This window comes from Apteryx mantelli, chromosome 26 (assembly GCF_036417845.1).
Source record: "Apteryx mantelli isolate bAptMan1 chromosome 26, bAptMan1.hap1, whole genome shotgun sequence".
Taxonomy (NCBI): domain Eukaryota; kingdom Metazoa; phylum Chordata; class Aves; order Apterygiformes; family Apterygidae; genus Apteryx; species Apteryx mantelli.
This window is the reverse complement of record NC_090003.1, coordinates 5,512,688-5,526,568: the sequence shown is the minus strand read 5'-3', so window position 1 is coordinate 5,526,568 and position 13,881 is coordinate 5,512,688. Positions and strand designations below refer to the sequence as shown.

General features: G+C 47.0%; 1 protein-coding gene across 1 annotated transcript; it reads left to right on the top strand.

Moving 5' to 3' along the window:
* The first annotated feature begins 903 nt into the window (after window positions 1-903).
* Window positions 904-13,586, top strand: ENO1 (enolase 1). The gene is made up of 12 exons (XM_067310971.1): window positions 904-981; window positions 4,111-4,204; window positions 5,612-5,707; window positions 7,620-7,678; window positions 8,649-8,718; window positions 8,917-9,050; window positions 9,209-9,431; window positions 10,944-11,141; window positions 11,388-11,589; window positions 11,990-12,098; window positions 12,544-12,602; window positions 13,122-13,586. Exons 2-12 carry the CDS (start codon window positions 4,120-4,122, stop codon window positions 13,189-13,191), a joined length of 1,305 nt encoding a protein of 434 aa, XP_067167072.1. The 5' UTR covers window positions 904-981; window positions 4,111-4,119; the 3' UTR covers window positions 13,192-13,586.
* The last annotated feature ends 295 nt before the right edge of the window (window positions 13,587-13,881 follow it).

Here is a 13,881-nt window from a genome sequence, read left to right as displayed (position 1 = left end):
AGTATTTTAAAAGAGCGCTCTGAGTATTTGATTAACTGGTATCAAGCCCAGATTCCCATGGAAATTCTTGCCAGCTGGATATCCCATAGCCTCAGGGATGCTCGGCTTTGATTTTGCTTTAAAGGTAGAGAGAAAAGAAAAAAAATTGGGCAGGATACACGACAGAGCAGTGGTATTTTTAATATCAGCTCTGACTTTTATTTTAATATGCATGGTACAGCGCAGTTTTAAAAAAAAATCTGCTGACCCGGGAAAAATTATCTCAACCCATGAGCCGTGCCAGCTCCGGTCACGGTGCAGGCCCAGAGCTGCCTCCTCTCCTGCGGGTGCACGACCCGGTGGAGCGGCGGCCAGCACAGGCGTCAGCGCCCGGGCAGCGGGGCGGCGCTGCCAGCAGCTCGGTGCAGTTCGGTGGTGCACGTGCACTCGGATGTGCAGCTCTGGGGGAGCGGAAAAGCTGCGCGTTACTTTCCAGGGACGGAGACTCTGCGTGTGTGCAGTGCTGCACTGGCCGGCGCCCCTCCTGCCTGTCGGCGTGTCTTCTTCTCGTCCCTTTTAGTTACTGGTTTTGCACCTGCCCGCTATAAATGCGTGGCTCCCGCCTGCCCGCTGAGGCCTGCCGCGCTCATCGCACGCATGGCCGCCGCGCTCATCGCACGCATGGCCGCGGCGGCGGGGCCGGCGGCAAGCCACGCCCCTATTCCGCGCCCCGCCTCCTCCGCCCCGCCCCGCCCCGCCCCTCAGTGGGATTTTCCATGAGTCAGGGCCGGCAGGCAGCGCGGGGCTGCTGCGGCACGTAGCGCACGCGTCCCGCGCCGCGTCTGGGGCGAGGCGGTGGCGGCCAATGGGAGGCCGGCGAGCTCCGGGCCGGCCAATGGGGAGGCGGGAGGGGGGCGGGGCGTGGGCGCGGGGTGGCCTATAGCCGCGCGCGCGCGCGGCCGCCCCTCCCCAGTCGGTGGCAAGGCGGTGCCGGTGCAGCAGGTGAGTGGGGAGGCTGCGGCGCCCGGCCCGGCCCGGCCCGCTCCATCCCTCCTTCGGCCTCCCGGGGCGCCCGCGGGGCCGGCGCCGTCCCGCCGCCCTTGTCCCCCGTGGGGCGCGGCGGGGCCCGGCCCGGCCCGGACGGCCCCGGGGCTCGTGTGGGCCGGGCGGGCGCACTAGGCCGCCTCGTGGCGGTTGGAGGGGGGGGGAGGGGTCGGGCAGCGGATCGGGGCCCCTTTCAGCGGCGCGACTTAACGTCTCTTTAATCATTAAGCAGCCGCCGCTGGACGGCGCGGCGCGGTCCGGACCTTCCGCCGTTAGGGCGCGGGATGGCCTTCAACCCCGCTGCCCAAACGTTTAGCGGTGTGCGTCAGCGCGCAGCGGCTCTCGCCGCGGAAGTAACGGAGCGCTGGGTGTCGAGCAGCGCGGGGGGAGCCGGCTGCCTGGCGCGCGGAGAAGCGCGGGGAGAACCGCCCCTTCGCCGCTGGCCGCGTGCTGGGCTGCGGGGAGCGCCTGGCCCTCCCCGGGTCCGTTACTTGCCGCTGAGTCACGGGGCAGGGCCGCCGCTCAGCCCGGCAGGAAGTAGCGATGCTTCTCATCCAGGCCCACGGGCTGAGCCAGCGCGGTTTCAGGCCTCCATCTTGCTAAAAAGGAGAAAGTGGCTCAACGTGTCCCTGACTCATTCCATGCCAAGCGTTATTTAAAACACGTGGCATCAGCTTGCAGAGCACCGGGGCGAATTAACACTCCTCGGAAAACCAGGGGAATATGACCAAAAGGTGCCTGTGTTGGTCCACACGTGCTCCATCTTTATGTTAGGAACTAGTCCAGTCAGCTCAAGGCCTAACAAGCAGGAGTGTTTTATTCCCATTTAGATTCTTGCAGTACTGTCTCAGCCCTGTCTTGATTTCAGAGAAATGTGGCTGCAAAGTAGTTCACATGAGTAGAACTCTTGATAATAAAGTTAGCTGTGAGCTAAATCTCTGTAAATCATTTTAGTTTAGGTTGGCGTAGTCTGCACTGTAGTGGGAGTGTTAGATTCCCTGTGCAGAGCACAGGATCAAGTAGGGAGTGAGGGGGGCTTTCTCGAATTTCAGTTGATAGAGGAGGTAACACTTGAATTGGCAGTGCTGTCTTGGGCTGTAACTTAGACTTGAAGTGGGCAGCAACTTCATATATGTGCTTCTAGGAAGGCCGGGGAAGCTGGGGTGTGTGGTACCTCTGCTAAAGGGGGACACTGGCCTTGGCAGCAGGTTACAGCACACAACAAGGTTTGAGGGAATACGTGCACAAAATTCCACTCTGGTGTTTGCTTGGCTAGTTCCATCGATAAGTACAAAGGTCTGGAACAGGTATCACTAGTGATGATCTAGTTTGTGTCACGCTTGTGTCCAGCTACTGTTTTTAACAGTCAGACCTATGCTATGTGTGGGCTACCTCTCACTTTCTTGCTGAGCTGGCTGAATAGATTGAGGCAGAATACTTATGTTCAGCTTGTGATGAGATAAACAGCATCAATTTTTTTTAACCCAGAAATAGCCCAGTGGGAAAATCATTTCTTGAAAACAGCAGTGAGGGGGCTTGCAAAATGGGTTTAAAAAAAAAAAACTGATGTGAAGAATCTCTGAAATGATGCAGTGCTGCAAACTGTAAAGAACAGGGAGGCACTGATGGGGAGGTCATTTATCAAGGACGATTGAGTAATGTGCTTTGCCAAACCTGGGGGGCGTTTGTGGTGGAAGCTCTTGCAGTGTGTATTCGTAGAGTGCCACCTTCTTTGTGAAGGCGAACAAACAGCTCTTGTGTTGCATGAGGACTTCCTTGTGAGATGGCTGTTAATTCAAAGAATGGGGCACCTAATTTTTTTGTAAAGCCGTGGTTCTGAAAATGAAAGTAAGGCATAGCAGGGGCCAGACGATACAGCTTTAAAAGCCCTTTTCAGATAAACAGTGATTCTTGGTATCAGCCATTACTCAGTGCAAGTGCAGAGGGATATGTGCATATGAGCGTGGCTGGGACTGATAACTGGGGAGTTGCAGGGATTTATTTCTAGCTTACTCACTGGTTAAAATTAAGTAGCGGCAGCACAGAGCGGCAGCTTGAGCCACATTGCCTTGCTTAGGGCAGTCATATCACCTGTTTGGATCTTACAGTAGAGCAAGCAATATCTTAAAATACTTTGGCTGCCTCGGATGATCTGCTGCTGAGGCAGAAGCAGCTGGAAGGGGCCCTTTGAACCCAGAGGGACAAACCAGATGTCTGCCTGTGCCTTTAATAGAGATAGTAAGCAGGAACTTGAGAAGGGAAAATTTTTGCAGTGGAGGAAGAAAACATATGAAGCGACATTTCCCCCCACTATTTCTAAGAGCCTGTTTTCTTAACTTTTTGGTAACTGCAGGGAGATGCGTGACTGTTCCTGTATACAGAGTTACCACCCACATTGGCTTGCCAAAAAGCCAGCTTCCAGATATTTCTACTTCTGAGGCTCAGCTTTCTTCTCTGTAGATGTGCTAGTTCTCATACCAGTCCATGGCTTACAGACATTTGTATAAGCTGATTTTTTTTTAAATATTGCTAGGTTTACATATGGCCTTCCTTACTGTTTTTTGTAAGGAAAAACTTATGAGAGAACAGAAATAAGTGTTCAAAGGATTATGGCCATTTTCCTTCCTTCTAGGAGGAGTGGTAGGCTATCCTTGTAGCTACTCTTCTCACGAAAGGGAGCAACTGCCTTAATCTAATTCTTGATTAGAGCCCTGACTGCCTGTTTCAAGATAGGCTACGTTTGTCTCTGAACAGCTGCTGTACTGCATGTATCAAGAGCTGCTGCCCTCAAGTCTTTTGTAAAAAGAATTCTAACTAGCTGGAAAGAATTCTGTATTAGGATTGCTTGGCTGCTCTTACATACTGAGAGATGGCATTTGCTTGGATTTCTCTGAAAACAAGGCTCTGAGTCTGTCTAGACAGTTCTTACCATCTGGTCTGAGATTCCAGTCCTCTGGCATATGAACCTGACTCTTAGCTTCAACTGGGAACTTTTGGTACTTGATAAGTGTGAAGTGACTTTAACTGTTCTTATGATTGTAAATGGTACTACAGGCTATAACTCCTTAATGCTGAACTTTTTGGCAGGTGTTCAAGATGTCTATTCTCAAGATCCATGCCCGTGAAATCTTTGATTCCCGTGGGAATCCCACTGTTGAGGTAGACCTCTATACCAACAAAGGTGAGTCCTTAGCTGTAGATGTTCGTTCCTTTCCTGATCTGATAGAACTGGAGAGGCTGTTTTACAATAGAATGAATTCTTATAAAAGTATAAAAACTGTCCTGTTCTAGCCCTGGAATAGTGCTTACCGCTTCCTCCGTGTTTAATATATATAATCATGCTGTTGAGCTTGCCATAGGAGTTGCAGTAAAACCCTCTATCTCATTCTTTTGGGTTGAATTTGCAGATCTCAAGATATTTGCCTGGTTAGTGAAGGGTCGTCTTGGTGTGCTGCTTCTTGTGATCTGTATTGTGCAAATGTTTCGACTAACACAGCCACCTGCCTTCCTCCTTTTGTCCCTGAGCTTAAACTGGGATGGCCTTGAATGTGTTTCAGACAAACCCAGAGTTAAAGCCTTCATTCCTATCCTTAAGTGGCTGCTAATGGACTTAGCTTGCCTTTTCACTAAGCCCTCTCTGATTGCACTTGAGGCAGCTTAATTCTCAATTTGTCTATCAATCACTTCATGTAATGAAACAGTCTGCTGCTGCAGAGTTGAATCTCAGGTAAGAGTTTCTTGTCTGCATAGGTACTCAGGCATGATTAAACAACTTGACTATTGGGTTTGCACATATAGCATCTTATTTTTTCTGTTTTTAGGGCTTTCCTTTACTTTTTGTTGTTCATCCCATATCTGATAGGATCTGACAACTGCATTGTACAAACACATACCAGTGTGCCTTGGTGGAATGAGCAAGCACAATAGATATAATACACTAACTAAATAGCTGATCTTTCTGCCTCAAGAGATGAATGTAGTCATTTAGTTAGATTGCCCCCACTAAGCTCTTTGCTGTAGGGGGATGAGGGAAAGACTGAAGATTGCAGTTGGCATCTTGAACTAAAGGCAGAACAAACTCCAATGTACCAATTTTCTGTTAAGGCTCAGCATCTTTGGTGGGAGGAATGAGCTGTCTGGATGGATGGCTGTGCTATTGTGAGGAGTTTGGACTAGCAAAAAACAGGCTCTTAACTGTCTTTGTATGACACATCTCATAAGGACTTTAGCTCACCTGCCAGTCTGGGCCCCAAAACAGATTCTCTGAATGAAGCTATGAGGTCAGCCTTGGCAGTTGCCCTTATCCTTAAGGGGAATCCCTCCTTGGAAAAGGAATGGATGGCTTTCCCAGACTTAGAAGCTTGAAATGCACACTGTGGAAAAGGGCATGTTCCTGTGAGTGAGCCAGAACTTGCTGCTCATCAGTATGAGGGAGACACTTGAATTGATGACACTGTAATGGAGCAGGCAGCTCTGAGGACCACTGTTTGAGCAGAGATGTGTTTTGGGGATGGTAGGTTGGGATGGTGTATGGGTGGAGGATTCTTTGTGGGTCTGAATGTGCTAAGACAGTCCTATCTGTTATCAGGTCTCTTCAGAGCTGCTGTTCCCAGTGGTGCCTCAACTGGAATCTATGAAGCTTTGGAACTTCGTGACAATGATAAGACACGCTACATGGGAAAAGGTAAACCTTTGAATTTGCGTTAGTGGCTGAATACTTTCATTGCTTGGGGACTGACTGTTTATGTCCTAAAAGCAGATGAGAGACAGCAGTCACCAAATTGGCTTGAAAACAAGTATGGGAGAAAGCAAATAGCCATGTACAAGATGTCATTACCTAATAAACATCCTAGTAATAACTTTTACAGCTACTCTGGAAACGTGGACAGTAGGGCTGCTTTTTTAACTGCCTGCTGTGAAGGTATTGATGGCCTGTCACAAGAACATTCAATCAGTTTGCCTTTTGAGTCTGACTGGAACAGAGAATTACTTGTCTTTGCTCAAACCTTTCTTGCTAGTCAGGTGAGAAGAGACTATTTTGTTCCTGAGAAAGAGCTGTTAGAATAGATAACTACTGAACTGCAGGAGAGCTTGGCTGAGAAGGTTCATGACAGCCATTACTCCAGTAAAGAATAAGCTCTCAGATGGCTGAATATCCTGAAGAGTTGAAGAGGTTATGCTATCTATCTAGGACACTGCCACTTTTCTTTAGGAAGGGTAAATGTGTACTTACCTCAGTGAGCTAAATGTGCGCGTGCCTAGACCTGTTAATATGATCCTGCAGATCATTCTTCATGGGTAGTTAACCTGATAATAGTCCAAGCTTCCACAATGGGCTGTCATAGCTGAAGGTTTATATCAGCCAGGAAATAATGTGAGTTAAGAAAAAACAAGTACCAAATGTGGGGAGCTACTGGAAGAAGCATCCATCCAGATAACTGGAAGGCCTTTCCTAATCTAAGTCTTCAGACTTAGACCATTCAAAAGGCAGTTAATGTGGTTCAGGGTGCACTTAAATAGCATTCACTAGGTCTTGAAGTTTAGGTCTTTGGAGATCTTTAAACACTATCCAGGGATAATGATGTTCCTTAGGCTAATGTTGGTAGCTGGCTAGTGATGGTCTCTGCTTATGGGGAGGAAGCAGGCTCATTCTGAAACTCCTGGTTAATGTAATGTTGGGGCCACAAAAATAAAAAGGAGAGGTGCTGTGTTCACACTCTTTCCTCCCTGTCCAAAGGAACTGCATGCATCAACTTTCATGCCTGCATCCAGGTATAGACACAGAATATACTTTGTGGCTTAGTATCAATTGTAAATCGCATCTGCTAATGTAATGCTTTAGCAGTGTCACAAAATGATAGCTAAATAAAATGCCTGAGCTGCTGCATGCTTAACTTCCAAGGAAACCTTTTTTTCTCTCTGCTTGCTTATCCATTCTATGAATGGGTAGGAGTAACCTATCCTAAAACCTCTTCTAGATGCTGTCATTCAGCCACTCAAGGCTTGGGTCCACTGCTGAGTTTGCAACAGTATGGAATCTGGGTGGAAAGAGTAAATATAGCCTGGCTGGCTGATGCAGGAACTTCTACCCTATGAACCCTTTTGTTTATGGTCTACAGCTTTGTATCAGACACTTGCTAACCTGTAGGTCTGTTTGCATGTTTGTGTCCTTTTCTTTTCCTTGCATGACTGTCTTCTGCTGCGAGCCTTCATCTCTTCCTTGATTCTCTTGTCCATTTCACTTCTGTCAGGTGTATCCAGAGCTGTTAAATATGTTAACGAGTTCCTGGCGACAGCATTGTGTACACAGGTAATGGATGTGCTTTCAGTGCAACCTTGTCACTTGGACAGACTTCTCCAGTGCATGGTCTTGCAAACTAACATTGCAGCAGGCTTTCCTACATGATGCTTATTTCATGTGACTTCACTCACCAGAGGTGACCTCTAAGTGTTGAGATTTGGCAGTAAACTCAGGTTTGACTGGGGTTTGATAGCATGAGATGGTGTTCTTGGGATTGAGTTGTTACTGAGATCACCTACTAATGCCTGCATAGCCAGTTTGGTTAACCAGTGTCCGATTTGCTTGTTCCTTCCAGGTGTCTCAAAAGCTGTTGAGCACGTCAATAAAACAATTGCACCTGCACTGATTAGCAAGGTAGGAGCAATCTGTCTTTCACTAACATCAGTTAATGCCAGTCTGGTGTATCCTAGCTGATGGGCTGTGCCTCTAGAGACAGTTGCAGGAAGTGTGTATTACACAGGAGTTGTTAGTGTGTACTGGAGTGCATGAGAAAAAACTGACCTATAGTAATTGCTTTCTTTAATGACTGCATATCTAACACTTAATCAGAACAATCTTTGGCAGCCTAATGTTGCTGTCTGCAGCAACACTTGAGCACCTGGGAACCTCAGTGGAATATGCAGTTAAGATACAAGCTGTATTGTACTTAAAAGGGTGGTTGAGTGGTGGGGAGGGACTGGGTTTAGTTCAGGCTAGTTAATTTGAAGGGGAATCATAGGGGATTGTGGTAAAGTCAGCTTGAATGAGTTTCCTAAACCCTTTGGGCATTAAGCCCTAGCTAGAAAGGCTGAGATGAGATGGATAATGCATAAAATGATTCCATGTTTCTGATCCAAATCAGAAATCCAAAACTTATGAACTAAGTTACGAATTGGTGCATATTCTGAGCAAGCTGGTCTTCTGAGTTTTTAATAAAGGGGCAGGGAGCATAAACTGGGACTTTTTTCCATGCCAGGCTGACAGCAATGTAAATGTCTTCATAATCCAGAATTTGAGACAGGACAGCTTTACAGCTCTGTCTGAATGCAAAGAACAAAACAAAGTTCTTGATATCTCTAGCTTAACCTGGCAGCTGTGGTCTGTTGGAAGTGACCAGAAGATGCTGCTGTCTCATGATCACAAGAACTAGTCTCAGTTCTGCTGTTGGTAATTCCATTTAAGCAGTTTCCTGGTGCCTGGCAGATGAAAGTAGTGAAGTGAGAGGTCAAGAGATGAAAGCATTTTCCCAGTTGAAGGGATATAAAGTAGGAAATAAAGATAAAATGGGTAGGTGAGTTCTTAGAGTTGTCTTTGGCCTCAGTGTTTCACTTGCTTCTTTCTGCAGAATGTCAATGTTGTGGAGCAAGAAAAAATTGACAAACTGATGCTGGAAATGGATGGATCGGAGAACAAATGTAAGTGGCATTTGTGTTGCAGTGAGATGTGAAAAGATACAGCTTCTCTGATAGAGGTGTAATTTACCTCATCGGAAACAATAGGCAGTGCATGGCTCATGGTATGCATTTCTGTAACCAAGACCATGATAGTATTGCTGAGCCTCTTTAGGAAGATGTAGTGTTTCTCTAAACAATAATTTCTCCTTCCTATTTCAGCCAAATTTGGTGCCAATGCCATCTTGGGAGTATCTCTGGCTGTGTGCAAAGCCGGTGCTGCTGAGAAGGGTGTCCCCTTGTACCGCCACATTGCTGACCTTGCTGGAAATGCAGAAGTCATTCTACCAGTTCCTGTAAGTCTCTTGGCAGTGTTAGCTAAAGACATGATCTGACTGTGTGCATCATGATGTCCTGTGGTTTTGGGTCAAGTTTCCTTGAGGGCTGAGTCTTCTGCCACCATCCGTTTACCTTGAATCATTCTAACTTGGCTTTTCTTTTTGGTCACTCCAAGGCTTTCAATGTGATCAATGGAGGCTCCCATGCTGGCAATAAGCTGGCTATGCAGGAGTTCATGATCCTCCCTGTGGGTGCTGACAGCTTCAAGGAGGCAATGCGCATTGGTGCAGAGGTCTACCACAATCTAAAGAATGTCATCAAGGAGAAGTATGGCAAAGATGCAACCAACGTGGGTGATGAGGGTGGCTTTGCCCCCAACATCCTGGAAAATAAAGAAGGTAAAATTAGCCAAGTGTGTAGGAAGTATAACTCTTAGCCAGAGATTTAAGACCATACTTGCCTAGTATGGATAGAAAGTGGGACCAGTAGGTTATAGGACTTGCTGCTGTTTCTTGCTTCTGTCCTGACAAATTTTTTTCTAAGATTGTATACTGGTGTGGTTCCTTTTCTGTGGAGATGCTCCCTTGGACATCAGTTTATGCAGCTTGACAGGATGACTTTGACTTCAGTGCCTCTTCACTATGTCATTCCTGCAGCAGCTTAAGGGAAACTTGCCACCTTCCGTTTGAAAAGAGGGAGAGGCTGGGATGTCTGCATGCGTTTGCAGGCTACCCAGAAGTCAACAGTCAGTTCACTGGAGTTGTTTTTCTGCTGACAAAGAAAACAGTTTGAACTATGCCTAGTAATATGTGGGAGTACGTGAAGGCCAAGCTGGGGAGTTGTGATATTTGAACAGAACTGTTAGGGCGGGGGGGCAGCACAAGCCTGCGGGGGGGCAGTCTGTCTCATGTGGAAGGTGAAACTTTTGCCTGTTTATACAAAAACTATCTGTACCAGAAGGGCGCTTTTTCTGCCAGGTTCTCAGGAATGGAGCAGCTGGTAGGCCACTAGAGTACTAGGATTTTATTATCAGAGTTGCTTGCATACTGAAAGCTGCCTGTTGTGTTATTGCTGAAGGTGGCCTCTGAACTACATTGCCTCGGCTGACACTGAGCCAACACAGAAATCGGGAGGGTTCTGAATCCCACAGGCACATATAGCTTGTGCTAGGTCTGTAGCCCAGCAGATATCAATGAAGATGATCTTGGATGACCACTCCAGTCCAAGGAGTGCTTGGATCTCAGTGTTGCTGGTGGCAGCTGTTTTTGCAGTTTGTACTCCCTTAATATCTAAAAGACCTGATCTAAGCTTGCTGCTGTAAATAACCTGGCTGACCCAGCTACTGCTTGGCCTTAAGTCAGAGAAGCTTAAGGTCTTATTTCTCTTGACCCTACTGAACTTTTCTCCTTGGACTCTGCCAAACAGGGCAGCATAGTGGACAGTGTCCAGAGACTCTTATGGAGCTGTACTGTTCCCTTTGCCCTTCATAAATGTGTAAGTGAAGAACAGGTAGAGGGTGCCCTGTGCAGTAGCAGGCAGTGTATGACATGCCTGTCAGGGTCTGTGTGCATACCTCTGATACAATCAATACCTGATCTGGAGCTAAAAAGGATTCAAATGCAGTCACTGCTTCCTGCCCACATGCATACAGCTGAAGGAGGATGCAGTCCTGCCTGTAGAGATTCAGAATCCCTCTTGGTGTCTCAAGGGTATTACAAGCTAAAAGTGGTATCCTGTTCCACTCTGTTCAGAAGTGGCTGAGTTTTAAGAACTTTCTCTTAATGCAGTTGCTAGGTTTTCCTTAGGGGGCAATGGGATTTCTGGCCAAGTATATGTCCTATTGTTGGTAACGGGATAGTTTTGAGTTACCACATCAGGTAGGAACTTGCAAATATTTTGCCATGTTTCAGCTCTGGAGCTGCTGAAGACTGCTATCGGCAAGGCTGGCTACTCTGACAAGGTTGTCATTGGTATGGATGTGGCTGCCTCAGAGTTCTACCGTGATGGAAAGTATGACCTGGACTTCAAATCCCCTGATGATCCCAGCAGATACATTTCTCCTGACCAACTGGCTGACCTATACAAGGGCTTTGTCAAGAACTACCCCGGTAAGTCGTTCCTTGCTCTACAGGAAGCAGAATAGTAGTAGAGGTGGGGGGTGGTTGCTGAAAGTAGGATGCAGCCTCCCTTATAAGAGGGCTGAGAATGGAATAGAACAAACCACTAGCATTCTAGGAGTCTTAGGCCTGTTCTTGCAGGTGGGTAATACCTGTTTGAAAGCAGTGGTACCAAAGTGCTGCAGCCCAACCTTTTCAGGTTGGTATTGTCTTAAAGCTCCTTTTGTCTCTCTCTAGTGGTGTCCATTGAAGACCCATTTGACCAGGATGACTGGGCTGCCTGGAAGAAGTTCACTGGCAGTGTTGGTATCCAGGTGGTTGGTGATGACCTGACTGTGACCAACCCAAAGCGCATTGCCAAAGCTGTGGAGGAGAAATCCTGTAACTGCCTTCTGCTCAAGGTCAACCAGATTGGCTCTGTAACAGAGTCCTTGCAAGCGTAAGTTGCTCTCCATTCTTAGCTCTGCCAGGAAGGGGGAGCCTCCAAGGAACAAGGAGGGGAGTATGTAATGGAGAGATGTAGAAGAGTGCCAGTGGAGTAGATACCTGTTGATGGGACATCTGTAGAGGGGCTATAACATCATCAAGTAGTAGAGGATATAGGCAAGTAAACCTGTACCTTTATGGCCTCAAAGTCATGTAGGCACATTAGACATCACTGGGTCCAAGCATGTGTAAAAGCAGCTCCTTAATGGTTTTCTTGGGATCCAACCCTAAAGTGCACCAAAGGGCAGTTCATCTTTCCAAAGCAAGGAATACCTGGCACTTGGCAGCATCACTAAGAGGCTGCTAAACAAGTAGGGGTGTGGTGTGAGGCTTTATCTGTGCATCTCTTCTAGCTGCAAGCTTGCCCAATCGAATGGCTGGGGCGTGATGGTGAGTCACCGTTCTGGAGAGACTGAAGATACCTTCATTGCTGATCTGGTGGTCGGTCTCTGCACTGGTCAGGTTGGTATCTGGAGCTGCTGTAGCTTTCCCTTTTGCTTGATTTGATAGTGTGGTGAAGCCATGCTGCACAGCAGGTGGGGTCTACTTTGACTAAAGACATAGAAGGCTTGCTATTACTGTATATAGGAAGCGGATTTGTCTGGCAATTTGACAAGGGAACATGTGATCTTATGTAAACTGACCTTTTGTCACCAATCAAGTATCTTAGTCAACTCCAATGGGTGTGTCAGGATTTCCTGATACTGAAGTTGTTGGCAAATTAATGTATCTTATGTTGTTCCCAAGCCCCAGCCTGTTGAGTATACGGATGTACAGAGCTTAAGGCTGAGATCAAGTCTGTGATTGATCTTAGTTAACTAATAGAACAAGAGAGCTTCATGTTGGCATCTAGCCTTGTGCTATAGGACAGGGTCCTATTTCCTCACTAACTTCTTGTCCTTTTTAGATCAAGACTGGTGCCCCTTGCCGATCTGAGCGTTTAGCCAAGTACAACCAGCTGCTGAGGTGAGGTTCTTGAGGGGAAAGGGGTTGAGGGTTAAGCCTGACACAATGGATGATCCATTAATGCATTCTGGACCCAGCTTGCTCTTCTGTATCTCAGAAGTTCATTGCAGATTAAGGACATCAGCTGATGCTGGATGCATTTAGGCTGGTGCTGTGCTTGCAGAGCTGACTGTAGGGTGGTAAATGATGAGTTGAATGGGTAACTGAGGCATACTAAAGGAGAGCCTCATCTTGTGATGTTAAGTTGCCGAGGTGCATTGTCCTTCTAGCTGCATGATGCAGCTCCTTTGGACTGACATTTAAAATGTTTGAGCAAAGTTACATAATGAGTGATGCTTACTAGTGTGGTTAAATATGCATGATAACTGAAGCTGCTTGGAGGGAGCTGAATTGTGCCTTCAAGCGGTGGTACTTTCAGTACCAGGTAGACCAAATGTTTTAGCACAAAGCCAGCAGCTGAACTAGTACAGCAATATCATACTGTCTGCTCACACCCAGCATTTTCTCCCTGTTCATCAGAATTGAAGAGGAGCTTGGCAGCAAGGCGCGCTTCGCTGGAAGAAACTTCAGGAACCCCCGTGTCAACTAAGCTATGTGGGCCAAACAATGCCTGTTCTGGTTTAAAGCACTAGTCACCTACTTAGATCAGTTAACTGTACTAGAAAGAAAAGGGCAGCTGAAGGAAAAAGACCATTTTGCAGGTCCTCTTCCCCCTAGATGATTCCTTCACCCAGTGTTTTCACCAGCTCTGATTTGTTGCTCAAGTGCTTTACTGCTTTTGTAGATGAGTCCCTGTGGGGTTGTGTGTATTAAACACTCTGGAACTATGACCTTGTGACTCTGGGCATAAACATTTAATTCCCTTCTCTGCCTGTTCACTCTTCAATGTTTGGAGCTGTGTAACTTGCAGTGCAGCAAAAGGTGCCTGCAAACAGAAATAGTAGTGTTTTTACATGTGATAAATAAAAGCATCAAACAATTTAACCAAGTGTGGCTTTGTTATTCTTGTGGAGGCTGAGGAACAGTGCTCCCTACCTCTGCATAAGCATGGCCTGCTTAAAGCTGTCTTGCAAGGAGTAAGAGTTAGATTGCTGTCACTGTGCCCGGGGGGGAGATTTGGGAACTTAAATTGCTGTGTGACAAGTAGACAAAACGTTGGGTTGCATGCATGTATGTGGTTGCTATCAAGAATTGGCCTTCAAGGATGTGTTTGGTTATGTGGAAGGGGGGACTAAACAGATTTTTAACCACTAGGTCAATTACAATTCTACAGGTGAAA